This window comes from Camelus ferus, chromosome 4, assembly GCF_009834535.1.
Source record: "Camelus ferus isolate YT-003-E chromosome 4, BCGSAC_Cfer_1.0, whole genome shotgun sequence".
In the NCBI taxonomy this organism is placed as follows: domain Eukaryota; kingdom Metazoa; phylum Chordata; class Mammalia; order Artiodactyla; family Camelidae; genus Camelus; species Camelus ferus.
This window is the reverse complement of record NC_045699.1, coordinates 8828355-8850340: the sequence shown is the minus strand read 5'-3', so window position 1 is coordinate 8850340 and position 21986 is coordinate 8828355. Positions and strand designations below refer to the sequence as shown.

Genomic DNA, 21986 nt, shown 5'->3' with positions numbered 1-21986 from the left:
TGTATTTAAAATTAAATGTCTATGAGACTGAAAATAACATAATATTGCAATCCAACTATACTTCAATCTAAAAAAAATTAATTAAATGAAATATCTACACTGAACAGTCAAGGCAATGTATTGACACTCAGATATTGGTATTTAGAAAGGTTCTCCTGGAGTTTTGAAACAAGATATTTAGGGTCTAAATAGTCACGGGAAATTAAATTCACTTTAATTCACCATGTTCTCCGATGATCAAATTTTTGCTGCATTTTGAATTTGGACTGGAGCAACCCCCCACCCGCCAACCTTCTGCTTCTGTAGTCATTAACTATTAACTAGGTGAGTGTGTCCCACTTACCCACTTTCCATTTTCATGGCATTCTTGAGGGTTATTTTAGGTGTTTCTGTCTCGGGCCAAAAAAGTTTAGAAATAGCCAACGCCGCAGGTGCTGACATGACGGACGCAGTTAACAAGTGAGAGGATGAAACCTGTGATTTCAGGACGAAGAAGGCCAATTTAGGGTTAGCTTTTCTCTTGTGTTCAGAATGAATGGCCCAAATGCCTTACCAGGGAGACGATGGGTAGGCACCGATTCTATGCCAGAAATCAATGTTTATTTGGAGGCTTGGAAGAGTTCAATGAACCAAGAGTCAGGCATCACTTTGAGAGAAGGGAGGCATTTGTGTGAATTGACCACATCCTTGGAGAAGCACAAAACCCAAATCTGACCATTTCAGAGGGGAATCGATCCTGTATTGTGGTAACTTACAAAGAAGTTTCCTCAACCTTTCTGTTGTCCTTTCAAATATTCAAATAGTCCCCAAAGCTCATGTTTCATTACATCATCAATTTAGACAGTGGATTTCTGGGGGCGCAGGCCAGGTACACCCCTCTCCATCTTCCTTTTGCTCTCCTGAAGTCCTCTGTGCCTTTATGTGACTAATATTCGTTTATCCAGAGTCCCTTTGATCTACAAGCTGTTTCTGTTTTCCTCATTGCAGGTCTGCTTAAGCTCATTCCCCTTCCCTCCTCACATCCTTATTTTGTTTCTGGATTCTCTTCCCTATATTTTCAGAATTCTAGAATCCACGTCTTCCTCCCCATTCCCATTGCACCCAGGACATTTTTGCAGGCAGCGTTCCTACAGTGTGGCAACGTGGCTCATCTGGGGAGACAAGACAGCCAAGCTGCTATTCCTGAGGGCTCCTTCCTCCTTTCCCTCTTCCTCTTCCTGCTCATCGGCCTTTGAGGTTTGGGTGAAGTCCTGGAATGAAACTGGCCTATCTTGTAAGAACTCCTAGTCACCTGGACCACACAGCTGCTGAGCTATTCTGTTTCTCCCCTGGGGGTTACATCTGCGTGTGGCTTGTAAGCTCTGTGCTTGGGGCACACGCACCAGTTATCATAACGTTCTTCAGCCCCATTCCTTAGACCACCCGCTCTCAAACTGGGCTGTACGTTGGAATCTGAGGACTGAAAAAAAACTTAGTAATGCCTGGGTCTCATTCCAAGAGATTCTGTTTGAATTACTCTGGGGTACGAGCCTGGGCATTAGGGCTTCTAAAAGCTCCCAGGTGATTCGAATGTGCAGGAAGGTTTGAGAAGCACTGCTGCAAGCCAGAAGTCAGAAAACATTTTCTGTAAAGGGCCAGAGAGGACATATTTTTGACTTTTTTGGAGCACAACTAACTCAACTCTGTGTCATGAAAGCTGCTATAGGGAAATAGATAGGAATAGCTGGTTTCCAATAAAACTGTAGTTACCTTCTAGATGTGGCCCACAGGCCACAGTTTGCTGACCCCCAACCTAGAATCTCTTTACTAGTGTTAGTAATAGTTATTTTATTATTTTTCTTTTTGCATATTTAAATTTTCAGCCAAAGTAACCTCATAATATGATTTCATTCTGCTGTGGTTGGATACAGTTCACATTTAGGTGGCAGGGATATGAAAGTGAAGCATCGTAGCTCCTTGGGGTCACGCCATGCAAATGTCACAGGAACTGTGATCAACTATATAGCAAAAAGGACACTCTTCTGGCCTCCTTATCTGGCAGCAGTGGTAAAGGGAAAACAGAAGTAATGATAGCAAAGAAAGAAGAGGCTGAATTTTTCCATAAATTAATCTCCAAACATTCTTACCCCAAAAGAAATGTATGCACCCAGCACGCTTCCAGCAATGGTAGAGAACCCAGCGGTCATGATTGCATGGAGTTCGGACTTGGTGACGTGTGGTAAATACGGTCGGACCAGCAGTGGAGACTCTGTCTGGAAGCAATGACCAGATTAAATGTTTCCTTAGGAAGCTATGCCAGTCTACTCAAAATTCCACTCTATACAGCAGTACTTCTAAGAGTGGACCTCAGACCAGCTCCACCAGCATGACTGGGAACTTTCAGTTAGACATGCAAATTCTCAGATTTACTGAATCAGAAACTCTGGGGATGGGTCCAGCAGTGGTGTTCTCATAAGCCCTCTGGTGGTTCTGATGTGTGCTCATGTTTGAGAACCCACACCCTCAATGTCTGGGTCATTTGGACTTTAGGTCAGTGTGCATACAGAATCACGTGTGAAGTTTGCAAGGCTGATTCACATAAGGCCCCCTGCCTAGCCTAGGACTGGACTGTGATGGCTTGATATTCTTTTCAAAGGTTGGAACGCCATTGGCCAAGTTACTCTGTCCAGTGGCCTGGCCTTGGGAGCTGTGGTTCCCCAGCCTCTGTGGCTTCCCATCTCCCAGCTTCATCTCAACAGACCCTAAGTTTCTTTGCTGACACCATAGGGAAACAGAGACACAGGTGTGAAAAAAGACCAGCAACAACAAGGACAGGTGCCCACAGGCCGTTTCCTAACTGAGAATCAGAGGACCCCTCTCCTCCCCTCGTGGGGAAAGGAAAAGGTTGGAGTGTGGTTGTAAAGGCTTGAGTCCCATTAAGGAGGGCAGGCAGCCTGCAGCATGGGGCTCTCCATAAATAGTAGCTGTACTTTTAGCATATTAAGTACCAAATTGAGCACCACAGAAGCATGTGTGCAATTTTACAATTTTCCCCTCATTATTTCTAATTGTTTTTTAAGATTGACTGTGTTGAGCTTCAATTTATGGACTAAATAGAAACTCAGTACATGAGCCCTTTTACCCTGCAGGTAGGAGTAATCAACTCAAGACGGTGCCCTAATTAGTCCTGAGAGATTTTATGACTATAATTATAACAATTTCAACTCCTAAGGAAAGAAGTAGGGGCCTCCCTCTAAAGACTTTGCTCCAGGCTAGCAGGCTGGGCTTAGCAATAAGAAGGCTCAGCCTGCCTGGAGCAGTTGTAAGCCTAGGTCAGGGGGCCACGTGTTTTTCCGGGTGACTTGAGTTTTGCTTCAAATTCAATTTTCCTTGAGCAGCCATGCTAGCAAGTATTCACGCTCGGTTCCCTTGGTGTGTAGTTTTGTGCTGCCTGAAGCTGTATATCCTGAGTAATGAGGATGTCAGGAATGCTGCCATTCTGAGGGACACCCCTTGGCAACTTATTTCTTCGCTTAAATGGGCTTCAGGCAAAAGAGCATTTATTCATGCCATGGGTGAGGAAGGTGAAAATGCTTTTGCTCATCAACATTTTTCTTCGGGCTCAGCAGAGATTTTGGCCAGCTCAGATAAGTTGAGAATGAGCTTAAGTATTTATGCGGCTGCTTGGTTGTTGGTGGAAAGCCTTTCTTGGTCTCTTTGCCACAAGTGTTACACTGCAGAATATGAAGCTGCCTGTTTCACGTCTGCAGCTTAAGACAAATGGGGAACTCCATTTGTGTGATGAGCTGCTGGCCCCTGCTAGCCAGAAACCTCAACAATTCAGTTAATTCAGAAAAGACTGGTTGAGAAGTTGTGTCTGAGAAGCCCTATGCTTTGATAAAATGATTCAGTCTCTCGTCCTCTCCGTAAACTTCTAAAAACCTAAATTCCACATTAGTGCACGGAGACTCTTGGAAGGGCTCTCTCTCTCTCTCCTCGGAATCTGGACGTTGTCAATATTGAGAGTTCCTTATTTTGACATCCTCCCCTCCTAAACTAAAAGAAATACTCTTTCTGGAAAGAGTATCCATTTAGCAGTTTGTTTTGTTTTTTGCTATGACTACTTACCTGCCCTACGAATATATTGCCAGAAGCAACTACAGATTCAACAGGAGATGTTCCCATAGTCACTAGCATTATCCATCCAACCTAAAAGGCAAAAAGGGACAAAGTCAGTGAAGAACTATTGGTGTACATGGAACTTCAAAGTAGGGATAAAAATCTTTAAACTGGAGGAAGATATGGAGTCCTTCACCAATTGTACTAAACTGGAGTATACCTCATATAGTTCATAGAGCAGGTCCATCAAATGCTCCTATTGGAGTGGTAAATCTGAGTCTTTGTGTAGGTACTTTGAATGCTATACAAATGAATGTCTATTGAAATGTCTATTTCATACAAGTAATGTCTATTGAATGTCTACTGTATACAAGTAATAAGTTATAATAATTGCTAATGGTCAGGACAATATCCATTGCATTCCAGGCCCTTGTTCCCAGTAATGCGTTTAATCCCCACAATAACACTTTAAGGGAGGTCCTATGATTAGGCCCATTTTATAGAAGAGGAAACCAAGGCACAGAACAGTTTCATTGTTTTGTCAAAGATCGCCCAGCTAATAAACCCTAGATAAATGGCATTCAAGACTTCGTCCCTGAAATAATCAGTTCTACACTTGTCACCCACTCCCTTCCAGTCCCGGTACCTTTCTAACAAGCCACTGCATCAGTCCGAGGTAGTACAACATGGACATCACAGTGCTGAAAAAAACCACGATGGGCAGGACCTGGAGGTGGGAGGCAAGAGCGACCATGGGTTAACATCAGCCCCAGCAGTATCAGGAGTAGGATTCAGATCAGTGTCCCTCTTTCTGCCTCCTTCCCCACCCTGAAATGTTACGAAGATACTAGAAACTCCTCTTGAAGTAAGCAACACTTTTATCAGGCAACTTCCTCGTGTGCAGTCTCTTATTTTAATTTGTTCTGGATAAGCTTGAGTACATTTCATAGGAAACTTGACTTTTTAAAAAAAATCCTGCTATGATAAACTTTTCTTTAGAGAAGGGATGAAATTTTGGGGGAATTTGTAATAATTAGACCTGGAAACTGAAGTCCACAGGCAGATATTCTTGCTCTGATATTGAACAGACATGGGCTTCCCTACTTATTAGCAGAGTAACCTGGGTCAAGATTAAGTGTGATTAACCTCAGTTCCTTACTCACGGTAATTACACGGTAGGTGCTTAAACAGTGCTTCCTAGAGAGCAAGCATTCATGCATTTAGCTTTCAGAATAATAACTGTTTTACTTACAGAGTTTTGAAGCACTCTATATAAAGATTAGACTTTGGAAACTAGTTTACTTCTGTGTTAATAAAGGTTGCCTTTTCCTAGATTCTGTTTTCCTGATGCTCTCTGGATGCCTTCAGTGCAGCCTGTGTGTCTGCAGGGAGCAGTTTCTGCCTTGCAGAGACCAACCAGGGCTGTGGTCTGGGGTGCTCCTGACCCCCAGCCCATTGTTCCCCTTCCTCTCTGCCCCTAGCTAAATGGCCGGGGACAAGCTGCCACCAGAGACACAGAATGACCAAGGACAATTTGTACAGGATCTAATTTAGAAAAAAAAATCCATTAATAATACATATTAAAAGACTCTTTGTGCCATTATTCAGAGCTTGCTCACTTATGTGCTTTTATTGGCTTTAATGGGCAGGCAATGCCTTCCCAAAAGCTCCAGGGAGTTTAAGGGGCTCATCCTGCCAATGTTCCCATAGGGAATCTCCTTTGGCAGAAAGCATGGCAGCTACAGCCCCGGGGGAGAGGGCGGGGCTGGGTGGGGAGGGGGGAGGCCTAAAGACAATGGTGCAGTCTGGGCAGCAAATTCCTCCATCTTTGTGATTTTATTTTTTCTAATTCTGGATCCAGTTCATGACAGATGCATATTTCTATCTCAGTTTGTAAACCCTTGATCTTTCAGAGATGGCTTAGTTATCTCAGCACCGAAGTATCAAGTCAGCAGTTTAAAAAAAGATTCAGCACAGTAGTTGGCCCAACTGATGCCGAGGTAATCTGGAGGTGTATCTGGAGTCCCTCAGTGAGAAAACAATTGAGAAGTGTAGGAACAATAACATAGCACAAGAAAAAGAAATCTGAAGAAAAAAACCAAACGTGTCTTTCTGACTCATCGACAGGTATTTGTAGGGACTTCCCAGAGGAAGGTGAGCTTCCGGGGGGTTTTGGGAGGACATGGGCATGTGGCCAAGCTGCCTTTCCCCTGGAAAATAGCATCCGTCCTTTGGTTGGGAGATGCCCAGCCTGCAGGCCTGCCTGGGCGAAGGCTGTGCCGAAGGAAAGAGGGGAAAGGTTTAGCACGCAGTTGGCTTTGAAAGAACAGAGGCTGATGTGGGTGACTGGCTGTTTCGGATGGTCTGGGATGAAGGAATTTCCTGGGCGCAGCGCTGTCACTGATTCTGGACTGGGAAGACATTGATGGCCACATGCCTCTTCTTTGCTGGATACCTAATGTCCCTTCTCCTGACGTCTCAGATACTGTTACCCCTTATGATCTTACATAAGTATCTCAACAAACGCTACAAGACCTCCAGAAGCGCAGGCATCCCTTGTTTCCTTTTGTTTCGCTTTGTTGCCCTTCTTGGATATTGTGTTTCTTACAGATTGAAGGATTGTGGCAACCGTTTGTTGAGCAAGTCTATCGGCGTGGTTTTTCCAACAGCATTTGCTCACTTTGTGCCTCTGTCACTGGTAGTTCGCACAATATTTCAGACTTTCTCACTATTACTCTATCTGTTATGGTGATCTGTGATCAGTGATCTTTGATGTTACTGTTGTAATTGTTTTTGGCATTTTTTAGCAATAAAGTATTTTTTAATTTAGTACTTTTTTCAGACATAATGCTATTGCACACTTAATAGACTACAGTAGAGTGTACACATAACTTTTTTTTCTTTTTTTTTTTTAAACATAACTTTTATATGTGCTGGGAAACCAAAAAGTTTCCATGACTTGCTTTATTGCCATATTCACTTGATCGTGGTGGTCTGGAACCAAACCTGCAATATCTCTGAAGTATGCCTGTGTTTCAGTATTTCTGACTTCCTCTGGATGTTTCCCTTAATGCTATAGTAACAAAATAAAATGTTTTCAGTCCACTGACTTCAGATAGATTGTAAAGGAGAAGGGACGGTGACGTGCTGTGCCCCTGTAACAGGCCTGGCAGGTGTATGCCTGGTTTCTGGTCAGTTAGCTTCTATCTGAATATCTACAAAGACTGAGAAGTTATTGAAAAGGAAGTCCCTTTGTAGAAAAAAAAAATGTTTGGCTTTACCTTAAATGCAAAAAAGTGGTCTGTATATTTCTCACCAAAGACGAATGAAGCACCAGCATCACTGTACGCCAGGAATGTCTGAGTTAAAGGAAGGAAAAGAGCAGATCATTACAAGCACCGAAGTGGTGGTTACCATCCACAGGAGCTACCAGGCTCTGCAGAGGGTGGGGACTTGGAAAACTGGTTTGACAGACTTGGAGTGTTAATCTTCTCAACTTCCCCCCTGCAGTGGATGGCATGAAAGTGTATTTTGGAACTATAACAACATACAGATTTCCTGGCAGTTCTGACACTCAGTCTGACTCTAGGGTGCTGAAGAGTAAGCCAGGTGTGGTAGTTTGCGCCAGGAGCCATAAATGGTACACGGGTGGTACTAGTTACCACTGGATGCAAAGAAGTCCTATTTCTCTGGGGAAACATCTTAGAAGAGTGACACCCTGAGGCAGGATGGGATAGGCAAGTGATGTGGTAGATGATCTGGGTAAGGGACAATGGAATATTAATAAACTAGGCAGATTAACATATTCTACATAAACAAAATTATTTGTCTAACTCATGCTATGGAATTAAAACATGGGTCAACTCATGCAGATAGATAAATCTTTCTGACGTGTCTTGAGGGTTATAGTCAAATGTCAAAAACACTGTAAAAACAACGTGTTCTTTTGAACCATACTTACCTGAACTTGTTTGCCCAACCAATCAAAAGCCATAAATCCAGGTTTAGTCCTTAGGATCAAAAGCCCAAGAAGAAACTGTATCCCAATTCCCCAAAAGACAGGCCTCCAGTAAACCTACACAGAAAGATGAAGACATAGGTCTTATTAGAAAATGAACACTGACCTCAGCATAAATGCCCAGAGGATCACTGTTTTTTTGGAAGTCTCTCAGACATGGCCTGTGACCCACCTTCTTTTGAAGGCCAAAGCAATTGTGAGCAGAGAATCCCTTGATAGAATCATACCTAAAAATATCAGGATTGTAGTCCCTCTTCTTAAACTTGAATTTAAGCCAACAGTCCCGGGAGCATAGGTAGCCATTTCGTCATGATAAAATCACTTAGACACAAAGCATAGTCTTAGGAGGGCCATGAAAGGAGGAAGGATCTGCCCTTCCCAGTTATGCTGTAAATATTAGATACATATAATCATTTCCCCCATCTGGAAAATGGAAAAGCAGAACATAACTTCTCTGCGTGCCCAAGGTTTGTTGATCTGACAATTTGTAAGTGAATTAAGTGAAATTCCACCCTTTTGAGGGGCTCTCATTTTACTGTAAGAGGAACCAATGAACTCTAACGCAGACTCGGGGTGTGCAGCAGTAATGGACCATCATCTGCTTTCGTTTTCGGTGCAGAGATAAGTGGCCTGCAAAGAGCTATGGGATTGGAGGCACGGGAAACAGTGCGGCCATTCACTCGAACAGGGCAAAGACTTAATATTAGGTGGTTTTGGTCTTCACTTAATGCTCTTTTCTTGGGTCAACCTTTTAGCCAGTAAAGTCTTTCAGAGTTTGCCATCATGAATCCTGTGTGAAAGCTTCACTGTCTCTGAATTCTTGCCCATGTAACGGGTTACAGGCTGACAGAACAAGGATGAGAATTGAATTCAGTGGGGACGGAACTGCGTAAGGACAAATTTTTGGAGTAAAATAGCCTTAATGGCAAATAGCAGTTTGATAAACTGCAGAATCCAGTGGTAGAATATTAGATTATTTGCTGGTCTGGGGAAATCTGGATCAAAATGGATGCATTTTCTTTATACATACGTTTGATGGGGGAGGTGGGCTACGTTAGTAGAAATTGTATCTGACAGGAGAGAATATTTCACTGGTTGAGCAACTGGAAAATTACTGAGACTGAAAAATGAGAGATTAATAGGACTATTCACGTTCAGGATGAAGGGCACTCTTGCCACTTAAAATATCACAGCAAGGTAAGAAAAATATTGAGTAACAGTTCAATTGTCTCATACTCATTATTTTGAGCAATTTACACATGAGGGAAAAAATAGGGAAAAAACCAAAAAAAAAAAAAAAAGGATCGATTTCATACTCACTCTGGTTGGGTGCTTGGAAAACAGAAATGTCAGGATAGTGTACATGACAAGCCCTCCGAAGGACACGAGCTGCCGTTGGCCCAGTTTGGCGGTGTCCAGGATCAGCCAGAGCAGAACTGCCAGGGTCAGGGAGCCCCAGGTCACCCTGCAGGAACCAGAAGGGAGGCTTTGGCATCATTTGTGGTGTTAGCTTGAAAACCTTAATCAGACTTCAAACGAACGGACAAAAAATACTGTGTGACACACCCTGGCACCGGGAAATGATGCTTCCAGAAATTGCAACAAACTCTCTTTGGTTGTTGTAGCTACTATAAAGGCAAACAGTCGAGAAATTAAGCAATGTGTCCCCTCCCTCCACAACTCTTGGGCCCTTTGCCGGTTCAAGGATATTTAAAGAGGCTGGAGAGGAGAAAGGATGTTTGGAGAGGAAGTCTGGTGGTTTCTTTGTGAGAGCTACTGGGACTCCTCACCTCCGTTTTGGGAGACGGGTGAAGTGTTACCTTCTTCCCTTTAAGGAGAAACTTGAAATGTGTCTTCTGCATTGGGGGGCCTCACCCAGGCCTCAGAGAGCTAAGTCAGACTGTAGATTGGGTTCTGAGTCCCTGGGGATCTAGTGGGCATGACAGGGCTGACTCACTTGGTGGCAGCGCCAGAGAGGATGCTCTGCTGGGATTGCACAACCCCGGTTTATTAGGCCAACAATGTGTAAACTTTCCTGGTGGATCCCATGTGGGCCATGCTTGGGAGAATTGGTCCTGAGTCCTACCTACCCCATAGGGCCACCTAGAGATCAAGGAGATCCCACAGAGAGAGGCTGAAATTAAAACAGTGGCTATTCACCTGCAGGACGTGGGGTCCTACAAGAGAGAGTTGGCTTTAACAGCTCACAGACTCTTCCTCCCAAGGAGGCTGGCTTCATGCTCAAAGCAGAAAGTCACCTTTCTAAGCCAAAACTGACCCAACTTTTGGACAACAGTTTACCATTTAGTGATGCTTAAAATTAAGGCAGTTTGTAGGGACATTTGAGCACATCCTGAATGAATCACTGCCTTATCTGGGCCTTGCTGTCCTGCTTGTAAAATGAAGACATTTTAAACAGATTATTCCCTAAGGTTCTTTCTAGCTTCAGTATCCCATAAATAAGGAAGCAATTTCAGAACAAGTCTTTGGGACAGTATTGAAAAAAACTAACATCCCTCTCGACCGCAGTAAGAGGACTAACTGCATTTACCACTTCAGCCAGAACCAGTGGCTGTCCAGAAGCCTTCTGCCAGGGGACAGGAACTTGTCGATCCGAGACTCATATTTGGCCATGAAGTGATCCCAGACCACAAAGAAGATGACCACCACTGTGATCACGAAAAGAGGGAGGGCTCTGTGGAAGTTCAGCACACAGGCTGCAATCACCAGAGCCAGGTAACCTGCCCAGGAAGCAAATGCAAACAGTGAATGTCACCAACATCGACTAGACACCAGCCTCCAGCACTGATCTGGCTCAGCCAAGGGCAAGTTCAGTCAGGAAAACAATGAATATATATGCACATTTTAAAAATTGAAGTATAGTCGGTTTACAAAGTTGTGTTAATTTCTGGTGTACAGCATAGTGGTTCATATATATATATATATACCTTTTCATATTCTTTTTCATTATAGGCTGTAACTAGGTATTGGATATAGTTCCCTGTCCTAAACAGCAGGATCTTGCTATTTGTCTATTTTACACATAGTAGTTAGTACCTGCAAATCCCAAACTCCCAAATTATCCCTCTACCTCCACCCCCTTCCCCTGGGTAACCACGATTTTGTTTTCTATGTCTGTGAATCTGTTTCTGTTTTGTAGATAAGTTCATTTGTCTCATTTTTAAAAAGATTTCACATATAAGTGATATTACATGGTATTTTTCTTTCTCTTTCTGGCTTACTTCACTTAGTATGACAATCTCCAGGTCCATCCATGTTGCTACAAATGGCATTATTTTATTCTTTTTTTATGGCTGAGTAGTATTCCATTGTATATATTTCCTTTTCTGAAGTTTCATTGTTAATGTAAAGAAATGCAACAGATTTCTGTATGTTAATCTTGTATCCTTCTACCTTGCTGAATTCGTTTATCAGCTCTACTAGTTTTTGTGTGGAGTCTTTTGGGTTTTCTGTATATAGTATCATTATACATTTTTTTAAGTGTCACCAAGTTTGCTAGGAGGACAGGGTGCTAGGACATTTTCCTTAAAGAACCTTCTGAATTCGTGAATCTTGTTGCTTGATCATTGAGTGTCTTGCTTAGTACTAACTTTTTCTGATATTCACACTCAGCAGGTGAGCCTGCAGAGAAAGGCCAGGCACTAAAGTGACCACTGGCAAGAAAAGTATGGATTCTCTTGGTTCGCAGCTCAGATTTGGCCTAAGCTTGAGTAGGAAAATCTTTGAGTGCCACACAACAATCTCTAAGTACCACAGATTCTCTAAAGGAAAATGGGGTGGGGATGGTGAGGTGTGATCACCAAGGAGAAGGCTTCTGGAGAGGAGATTCTAGGATAAGAACAACAAGGATTTCCATTAAAGGTCAGCAAACACGGCTTTGTCTGCAAGTTAGATTTGGCCTACCACTTGTTTCTGCAGGTGGCAAGTACAGTTGTATTTGTACATTTGCATTTGTATTCTATGAATAAAGTCACATGGGCACACAGCCACACCATCTGCTCACTTTGTGCTACAGTGGCGCAGCTGTGCGGTTTTGAGTGTGGTCTGCAAAATGCTATCCAGACTGGTGCAGAGAAACCTTAAACCCTGCTGCTACCTGTGCTGGCTGTGTGAGCACCAGAAAAACTCACTGACCTCCTGGGGCAGGGGGCTTGGATTAATGTCTGTGGACTTGGGTGAGAGGGTTCACATTTTATAGACAGGAGTGTTCCTTGAAATGGGACCAGACCCCTTTGCTTTAGAGGGAATTAAAACAGGACACCTGCTCATCTCTGAAGACATCTCTGGTCCTGCTTTCAGGTGAGAGGAGTGACCTGAGACTTCTCCCCATGTTGTGTGCAGATAAAGTATCAATTGATTACTCATATCACCCCTTCAGTTAGGTTTCTGCCTTGTGATTATCACTCTGTTTTCCAGTTACCTGAATTTGCATTATCCAGCCCTCAAGTCCAAACCACAATAACAAAGGTCATTAGAGCAAGTGACCTAAAAAATCAGCCGCTGGCTGCATAAACAGGCAGGGGGACTATCTACATGGGCTTTCCAAGCTGAGACCCAACACTTGGGGGCCTCTTGATTAAATTCTCTCCTCTCTGGATGATTCATTGAAGTCCAGGGGAAAGGGAAGATTTATTTGTTTTCTACAGAAAGGTAATAGTTGAGGGATCCTGGAAAAGAGGCCACTACCTTTGGTTACTTACTTGGTATTAAAATGCCCCAGATGATGTACTGAAGGGTGGTTTTGTGTTTCTTACAAAAATCACAAACTGTACCACACTTCCTTTCCAGGCACCTGTAAAACACAAAAGCAAGAAGGCAGGCAAAAGTCACCACCATATGCACGAACTAACCACGGCCCACTAAAGCTAGGTGAGGCTTTGTGAATCAAATAAGCAGCAAACAAATGCACGATGTGTGTGTCCTACAAAATAGAAATAAGAAATTCATTTCATTTTAGATTAAAATCAGCCAAGGCTGGGATCAACCTTTGCTGAACGGATGTGCCAAGCTCCAAGTAGTTTGAAATGCAGAAAATGTGGTCTGGAACTAAATCATAGGATGAGAGTGTTTCTCACTGGGATAGGAGGACCTCCATTAGCATTTAAGCTCTCATGCAAAACTCTGACTTAAAAAAAAAAATTAAAATCCAATGAACTCTCATCGCCTCTGGGTCCCAAAGTTTGAGCAAGCTGGTTATTCCCTGTCTGCGGTCACCACCCTCTTTAGCTGGAGGCTGATGGGCTTCACAAGATGCCTGAAATGTAAAGTAGGATTTCAGGGCTATTAACTGATGAGTTGTAATATAGCTTTCTCAGAAGGTTCTGGAATTGGTGTTGTCTTTGCTTCTGCCCAGAGCTTTGTTACAGGGTGGTGTGTAGTGTGTGAGCAACCTGAGCCTCTGATCACTTCTTCCAGGGAGGACGGTGTCCACCAGTGAGGAGTGTGGAGAGGCCACAGGGCCATCCTGAGGATGACGGCCCTCTACTTCTCCTGGGTGTTCCTGGGCCCCACCATGCCTGCTCTGAGAGCAGGCTTCCCTGCACCTGCCTCTTTCTTCAATGTGCCTTCTAACGGAGGCCTCTCCTTCTCCCACTTTAGGCCAAGTGGAAGGGATTTTCTTGCCCATTAATCATGACCACTTCCAGGCCACTGGACAGGATTTCTGAAATAATCACTTTGTCGTCCAGAAGATTCTTAATCTCAAGGATCTTAAAGGCCTCAGCCCCCAGCTGGAACCTCCCCTCCTTTTGGTGAAGGCCTCCAGTTCCCTTCCCTCCAGCAGTGATGCCCCAAAGTCCAAGTGTCAGCCCCTTTCAAGTTTCAGGGCACAGCTCAAGCCTTTCATGTCTACAGAGCCTTCCTGCATTTCCTTAGACAGAGGCATTCCTCTGCAATCTAGTCCTACTGTCGCCTTTGAGTGTGTTTTGTTACGAAGCCTTAACTGACTGTAACTTTGTGGAGAATGGATTTCTGTGAGCCCCACAACACCAGCACTGTGGACACTGAGTGCTTGGCAGGCTTTTGTTGAATTATTAGATACATGAAATGGGAGTGTGTATTGCTTTTCTGGAACAATCTTTCACAGGTGTGGGTTGAGACCCATCAGTGGGTTGGGAAGTCAGTCACTCTGCATGATAACCATTGTTAAACAAAAGAGTAGGCTATCTCAGGGTGTATCACACAGAGTGATGGCAGACATTATTTCATGAAGCTTTTGTCTTACGTATGTGTGTGAATGTGTGCACTGAGGATTAGAAAGACTGACCTAGAAGATATTGAGGGAATGTTAGAGTAGTAAAGACTAAATGTTTTCATGGTCTAATCTAGGAAAGGCTGATAATACATTATCTTCAGTTGTGGATACAGTGTTAAAAAGTAGCGCTGGTGGAGGGCAATGTTGAATACGGCGCACTCATCTATTTTGGGTTGAATTTATCAAATTTTTTTAATTGCGGGGAATGTGTATAGGCCATTACGGCAATCTGACGCTGCATAAAATGAAGTAGCTAGAAATAGACGCTTCGGCCATTTGATTACCTAGGCTGCACAATTCTCCGTCTCCTGGTGGTCGTTTTCCATCCCATTAATATTGATGAAACCTGAGTACCTCTGACTACCCAGGAGAATCTCTCAGTCCCCAGGGTCAGAGATTCATAGAGTAAAATGAAGGATGAAACCAAGTTCAGGTTTCCAAGGAGGTAAAATATTTTTGATGATGTATATGTGACAAGAGCCTCCAGTCCTAATTCTGACCAATGCCAGAGATCTCTTCTCATACATGAAAACAAGTTTCCTCAGAAACTTAGGAATTTAAATCATATTTAAAGAGGAATTCAGAAAATTTACAAATACTTTAGTGTTATGATCAAGTACCACACAATCTTGGTCTAGGAATCAGAAGCTGACATTTAAATTAGATTTGTTCCACTCCAGCTGACGAACTTTCGGTCAGTCAGTTTTCCGAGCTTAATTTTTCTGATCCAAAAAACATAAAAATAATAACTTGCCTTTCCTGCTAGTGGGTGATAAGGACTTGGGGTATTTTCATGATACCGAACAAGGCAAGAGCAAGTTTTGTTGGCATTTCAAGTGAATTGGGCTTTGAGAAATCAATTGCTTATTGATTGAAAATTGAGAAGATGAATTAACTACTTTTGTATGGACTAGAGAAGTTAGTTGGCAATTTACACCTTTAATTAGAAGATTGTGCTGGATGTTGGGTTCCCAGGACATCAGCAGTTGGAATTTACTTGTTGATTATCCTAGAGCTCCATCAATGTTTCTGAAAAGTTAGTTGGATAGTAGGGAGAGGGGATTGGTGCTGACCATCTCTGATAAATCATAATTCATGTTAAAAATTAGATGAGAATAAAAAAAAAAGTGGCAAAACCACTTTGTTTAGGAGCTCGGTGTGGTTACTCCTCCGGTTTAAGTTTTTACCCTTCCTGATGAGTGTCTTGCTCGTCCTCCTCATCTCCATCCTTCCTTGGGGAATCCTGCTCAATCGCGACTTGCTCTTCGCCCTGGAAATCAAACGTTGGAACAAAGATGGAATAATGAGAATACTGAGCAAGATGGACTCTGATCTCTTTTGCTCAGAATTTTGGCGAAGAAATTTTGCCAAAAGGTCCTTTGAAATTATTATGCAAGATGCTGACTCCAATTACCTACGGCAGAGACATTTTTCCCCTTGTCACCGAAAACCCAGGCTCACACACATTTCTCCCTTCACTTCAAGAGGAGCCACTGGTATTTTCTCCATTTCTTCAGGGAACAGGCTAACATCTCTGCTTTTTGTTCCTGTCTCTACTGTAATCATTTAACTCCTGCCCTGTTTTCAGGCAAGTGCTAAGTGAAATTAATACCAGGGGCTGCACAAATCTCCCTTTATGTTCTCTGCCGGGCCCAGTTTTCAAACGCTGGAGACCAAGGCTGGTTCTATTTTCCTGGCAGCCCGAGGCTTGGTCTGCTAATGTGAACACTTGTTCAGCCTCATCAAGAGCTGTTAAGCTACCCTCGGAAACTGGGGTTCTCCTATCAGTTGGATTGAAGGGAGCTATTTCAACAATTAGAGCTAGCCCTTGCCTTGCTCTGATTAATTGAGCGAAGTGCATACCTGGGCTGTGTTTCATGGCCAGCCTTTCCAGGTACTATTTGAGTTCTTAAATATCCATGACCCACCCTAGTCTTGTGATGGTGTAGAGGATATCCTGCCCTCCTCCCCACAATTTTGCAATAATGTCTCAAACAGGCCCAGCTATTGTGAGCAAAGGCAAGGGAAGGCAGGGAGGACGTGTGCCGCTGTGGAGCAGTTTTGAACACGCCCTAAGAGGTAAAGTGCCGAATCTCAGCTTTGGGTTTTTTGTCATATTCCCATGAGGCCTTTGATTCTCTTTACTTTAACAAAAAACATAGAAATGAGTTATTAGCACATCTCTGAGCTGAAAGGATCCTCAGAGATCATACAGTCCTTGGATGCCAAACTCGCATCACGCTCTGACCTAGACTCTGTTCATATTCTGGGCTGGGCCTCAGGTACTGGGAATGTGAGGGTGTAATCGCAGGGCAGTCCAGCCGAGTCCATGCCGCAGCTGCTGAGGTCAAGGGTGGAGAGAGGCCTTACTCATTTCCCCATCTAACACCTGGCTTGGTCAACAGTCCAAGTCTGGTAAATTTTTGATTTAAATGATCATAATTATTATTTTCTTACAGAGAAGTTGTCCCACGTTGCCTACTATATGAAATGTCTAGACCCACTATTGTCTTCTTTTCTGGTTTTGCCAACTCTTTCTCATCTTTATTTATTATTGTATTATTTTATTTTGGCAGTGAGGGGAGGCAATTAGGTTTATTTATTTTTATAGGAGGTACTGGGAATTGAACCCACGACCTTGTACATGCTAAGCATAGCGCTCTACCACTTGAGCTATACACCCTCCCTCTTTCTCATCTTTAAAGCAGAGCAAAGTAACAACAAAACCTGCCTGACCCCACAGTTATGGGACGTGTACCCTCCCTTCACTTGAAAGAGTTACCCTTACGTTTAGCGACACTCCCTCACATCCCGCTCACTTCTCACCTCCCTGGGGCCAGACTTCTACTTATGGCTTCTGCCATGGTCACCCGAGGACCACTGTTGCCAAATCCAGTAGCTGCTTCTCACTCTTCATATTTCTGTTTACCGTAATACCTAATTTTTTTGTTCTTTAATTTTTGGATGAAACAATTTAAAAAAAAAAGACTTTTGAGAGCAAAGCTGAAGTGAAGGTGCAGAGATTTCCCATGCCTTTCCACCCCACCATCCCCCCCACTCCCTGCCTCCAGACAGCCTCCCGCTTTATTGACTTCTCCCCCCAGAGTGGTACATTTGTCACAAGCGGTGAAACGCCAAAGTCCATGGTTTACATTAGGGCTCGCTCTTGGTGTTTTACGTTCTGTGGGTTTGTACAAATGTTCAATAACATCTATCAACCATCGTAGTATCATACAGAGTATTTTCACTGCCCTAAAAGTCCTCTGAGCCTATTCATTCCTCCCTCCATTCTTGGCAATCAGTGATCTTTTTACTGTCTCCACATTTTGCCTTTTCCGGAAGGTCATGTAGTTGGAACCACACAGTATGTAGCCTTCTCAGTTTGCTTCTGCCACTTAGTAACACACCTGTAATGCTCCCCATGTCTTTTCATGTCTTGGTAGCTCATTTGTTTTTAGTGTTGAATAATATTCCCTTGTCTGGATGGACCATAGTTTTATTTATCTGTTCACCTACTGAAGGACATCTTGGTTGCTTCCAGGTTTTGACAATTATGAATAAAGCTGCTATAAACACCCATGTGCAGCTTTTTGTGTGAATAGAAGTATCTTTTTCTCCTTTTTTGGTTGGAGAATATTTAGTGATAAGAGCCCCTTATAATGTATCAATTGAATGAGACAATTAGCAAATCATATGAAAGTATGATCCCCATAAAGGTGACACATGCATGTGGATGTTTAATACCTACTTGTATTAAAGCAAGCTGTATTCCAATATGTTAGGCACTGACTTTTTTTCTGGAATTACAGGTCATTTTTTTGTCTTCCAAATTTTGCTGCAATCATTTCCCACATTTTTTACTTCAAATAAATTATTCTTTTATCCAGAGTCAACTCCCTCCAATAAATGGCACCCGATATTACTTTTTAAAGGATGATATACATGGATAATTTGCTCACTTTTTAGCAGCAGAAAGCTTACTTCAAATGAGAGTCTTACACCTGTAACTTTCTATAATATTGCACACCAACTACACTTCAATTTAAAAATTTTAAAAATTAAAAAAAATCCCATACTCACTGAAAATATCCTTCAAAAGTGAACACATAATAGAGATATTTTCAGGAAAAAAGAGAGAAAGAGAGATCCTACCACGAATTTAACATACAAAAGAAATAAGAGATGGTGTTGTCACAGAGCACCTCAGCTTGCTGTGTACGTGTAAGTGTCACTGAGGAATCCTAGGATGTGACGGACAGGTTTTAGAACCACATCTTAGAACCTTCCTCTTGTCTGGCTCATTTGCTATATATTGAGATATTTTTGTTGAAGACAGTGCTCTCTGCCTCAGGATGGAATCTGGAATCTGTAACAGTGAAGTGTCGGAGAAAGCCTGGGTAGTGTCCCCATCTGAGAACTCTGAGGACAGATGCATAAACACAGCACCTTTGTTTGGGCATGCGTGTCTTCCTCATGCCTGTGCCTCACACATTCATTACCATTTAACTCATTCCGCTGCGTGCCAGCTGAGCACCGTGCTTTGCGTCCCCAGAGCTGTTGCACGGCAGTTACCATGGTGATAGATGCACTCACTGCTTTCCAGCCGTACCTGCTCACTGTTCTCATGCTCTCTGTTTTGCACAACTCTGCTGCTTACTGACTTGTCATTTCCTGATGTGTTCTGGTTTTCAGAAAAGTCTTCTTCATTCTAAGAAAAAGTACAGATTGCAAAAATAAAATTTCAGAGCCAAAAAACAAATGTTCTTTCAATGAATGATACCTAGAAGACTTTTGAGAGACGGGAAGGCAAGGACGAATTTAGATGTGTTTAGATGAATCAGCTGATTAAAGAAAGAACAAGTGAGTCTTGGCTTATAAAGAAACATAGATAATTTTAAAAATTTTGACCATTTACTATCTATGGAAGCAACATAAGGAGAAAGAAAATTATCTTAATCTAGATGTAAGTCCTTTTTTTTTCTAATATGCTCTTACATTACATAAAGTTGCTGGTGCCAAAAATATGTTTTAGTTAAAATTTTGGATCACTTATATTTCACTTATATTTTTTTCCCTAAAGATATGAATGCTTTAAGAACAAGATTCACAAATGCCTAAATGTTTTGCATATTTCTAGTTCTTTGATTAAACGTGTTTCTCTGCTTCTGATCTTTCTTTCCTCCAGATCTGTCTATAAATTCCTTCTATGCTACTCTTCCTACGTAACAAAATGAGTCTCCTGGCCTCCAGAGTCAGTTGCACCCTCCTTGGCACGGGTCAGAGCTCTACGCTCGTGCTCATTTATCTTGCTCTGCTCCCTTGCAGGCACCATGAATGAACACCCAGCCAGACAGAACTATGTGCCCTTCTCTGGGCCCAGGCCAAGTTGTCCTGCCCTGCACTTGCCGTATTCCCTCCGCTATCCTGTAAAATTATGGAATAATGGCATTTCCTTATATGACAAAATTTAAAGACAAAGCATGGTTCAGCCAGGACTGGGATGACCTGAAAGATGCATGTGTTGTACTGAAAGTCATTATTTATATTTGAATCGTGGATGATTTTTATGTTAGGTTTTATGTTTAATGATAGAAAAGATTGGTGTGGTCCAACTTGTGGAAGATAGAGAGGAAGAGAGTTGCTCGATCTGGATCACATAACTTTCTAATAAGCAGAGCTGAGATGAGGCTGCGGGTTTTCAATCTCTCTTCCATCATATCACACAGACTTTCAAATTATAAAACAAAACAAAGTATAGTAAACCATAGGCAGGATAATTTTATTCTTAATGTTGGGTTTACGAAGTGTTACATGTGACAGACGCATGGTTCATTTTTCTTTGCCTCTTCTGGGTGGGTCCAGTCTTTCTCCCATCTCATCCCAACTTGGCTTTTTATATGGTACTTCATTCCAAGTAAGGCAATAGATGGATAAACAATAGATAGATAAACGGTGTTGGATAGGTGCCTGCATCTTTTCAAGAAATGTTCCCTGTTAGCCCTGTCGACTGTGACCTTGTCTTTGAAAAAGGAACAAGTATATGACTTTGATTTTAACTTTAGATCTCTGGCTGGCCACACAGATTTAGGAAAAAATGCAATTCCAACTTGTGTCACGTTCTGTTTATTGAAACACTGGAGTGTATAAATGTGAATAAAGTCTAACTTCCAGCACACACATAAGATTTATGCATAGTTTTGTGGCCAAGCTGCTTTTTTGTGTTATAGGTGCTTATATCTTACTTTAGCCCAGTTCCTTGTGCATAGCAGACACTAAAAATTATTTGTTGAATTAGTGAACCATGGTGGTTTTAACTTTGTACTATCTAGTAGTACCTCTAGATACTTGGTGTCAAAATACAGTGGTGTGTGGGGGACAATGTATATAGTATGGAAAGATGACAAAGTGTGGCTAATTGCTGATGCTGGCTGATGGGTACCTAGGGACTTATTTTGCTGGTCCTACTTTCATAGATGCTGAAATTTTCCTTTAGTTAAAAATACAACCCAGCAAGTGTTGGCGGAAAAACAAGACGCAGGTAACTGCGGGGGCTTGGCCCTTCAGGTCCCGAGTTACACATGTGACACTGGCCAGCCCACAGCTTCCCACACCCCCGTCCACCCATCTAGACAGCACAGTTTCAACTTGGTGTTCTTATGGTCCCTTCCAGAACCCTGACGTTTTCTGCTTCCAGGAAGAGGTTCAGCTTCTTGATGCTGATTATTCCTGCCACCTGGTGGCAGGATCGTAGACTTACTTGTGGAACGTGAGGGTGGAGCCTGCCTTTTTACGGTTAATGAAAGAGGGAGGAGTGAGGGTGGGAGGGCGAGGGTTGGCTGGGGGGAGGGCGGGCATAAATGGCCACAAGAGCACCTCTGGATGTATTTTGTAACATGCAATGGTGTTGTTTTACCCCAGCAGAATGCACGCCTTCGCTTTTTAGCATTTTTGGGAAGAACAGTATCTCCCAGTTGATGATTTCCAACAGAAACAATGGGGGTGTTGTGGGTGTTAACTGGTGCCTAAAAAATGACCCTCAAAACACCTGTTTCCCTGCTTCTTTTTAAACTGGAGTCGTGGGGACTGTAACAGTTGGCCCACAACGACTTCTTAGCCCATTGTTTCTTTCCATCTATTTAGCAATTCAGATTAATAGATACCTTAGTACACTCGACTCCTACAAGCATGACAGTATTCTGAGCGCACACCTGTCCACTGAATGGATAACAATGGGTGGGTGTCGTGTATGAATATTTCTTAGCAGTTGACAGTACCACTTGGAATTTCTCTACTTAGCGTTGGTTGCTGGGTGTACTAAGGGTGATGATCCTGGATGGAGCCCGTTCTGAGGGGCAGATCTTTGAACCAGGAGCACAGGGTGGCTGAGTTTTTTTTTTTTTTTCCCTACGTATATTTTTGATCATGCATTTCCATGCTGTTCCAGCAACGACAGAGCTGCAGTGGATGTTACCGGGGGTACAGGTGGATAGAGGTCTTTGATACTAATTTCTCCCTTTCATTCAGTTTCTAACCCATGTAACTTCTAGAACATAGGAGTTCTAAAAACTGAAATCACCTCCCCCCTCTATTTGTGGT

The 21986-nt window shown here is 42.7% G+C and overlaps 1 protein-coding gene across 1 annotated transcript in view; it reads right to left on the bottom strand.

Moving 5' to 3' along the window:
* The window catches only part of SLC28A3 (solute carrier family 28 member 3), a 48057-nt gene that overhangs the window by 8986 nt on the left and 17085 nt on the right, over positions 1–21986 (bottom strand). Inside the window, exons 2-12 of the mRNA XM_032477498.1 lie at positions 19000–19098; positions 15578–15660; positions 12838–12929; positions 10668–10857; positions 9437–9581; positions 8060–8173; positions 7380–7457; positions 4745–4825; positions 4108–4188; positions 2127–2252; positions 344–474 (exon numbers count right to left, since the gene is read on the bottom strand). Of these exons, the coding sequence (XP_032333389.1) occupies positions 344–474; positions 2127–2252; positions 4108–4188; positions 4745–4825; positions 7380–7457; positions 8060–8173; positions 9437–9581; positions 10668–10857; positions 12838–12929; positions 15578–15660; positions 19000–19098 (1220 nt within the window). The remainder of the gene's footprint in view (positions 1–343; positions 475–2126; positions 2253–4107; positions 4189–4744; positions 4826–7379; positions 7458–8059; positions 8174–9436; positions 9582–10667; positions 10858–12837; positions 12930–15577; positions 15661–18999; positions 19099–21986) is intronic.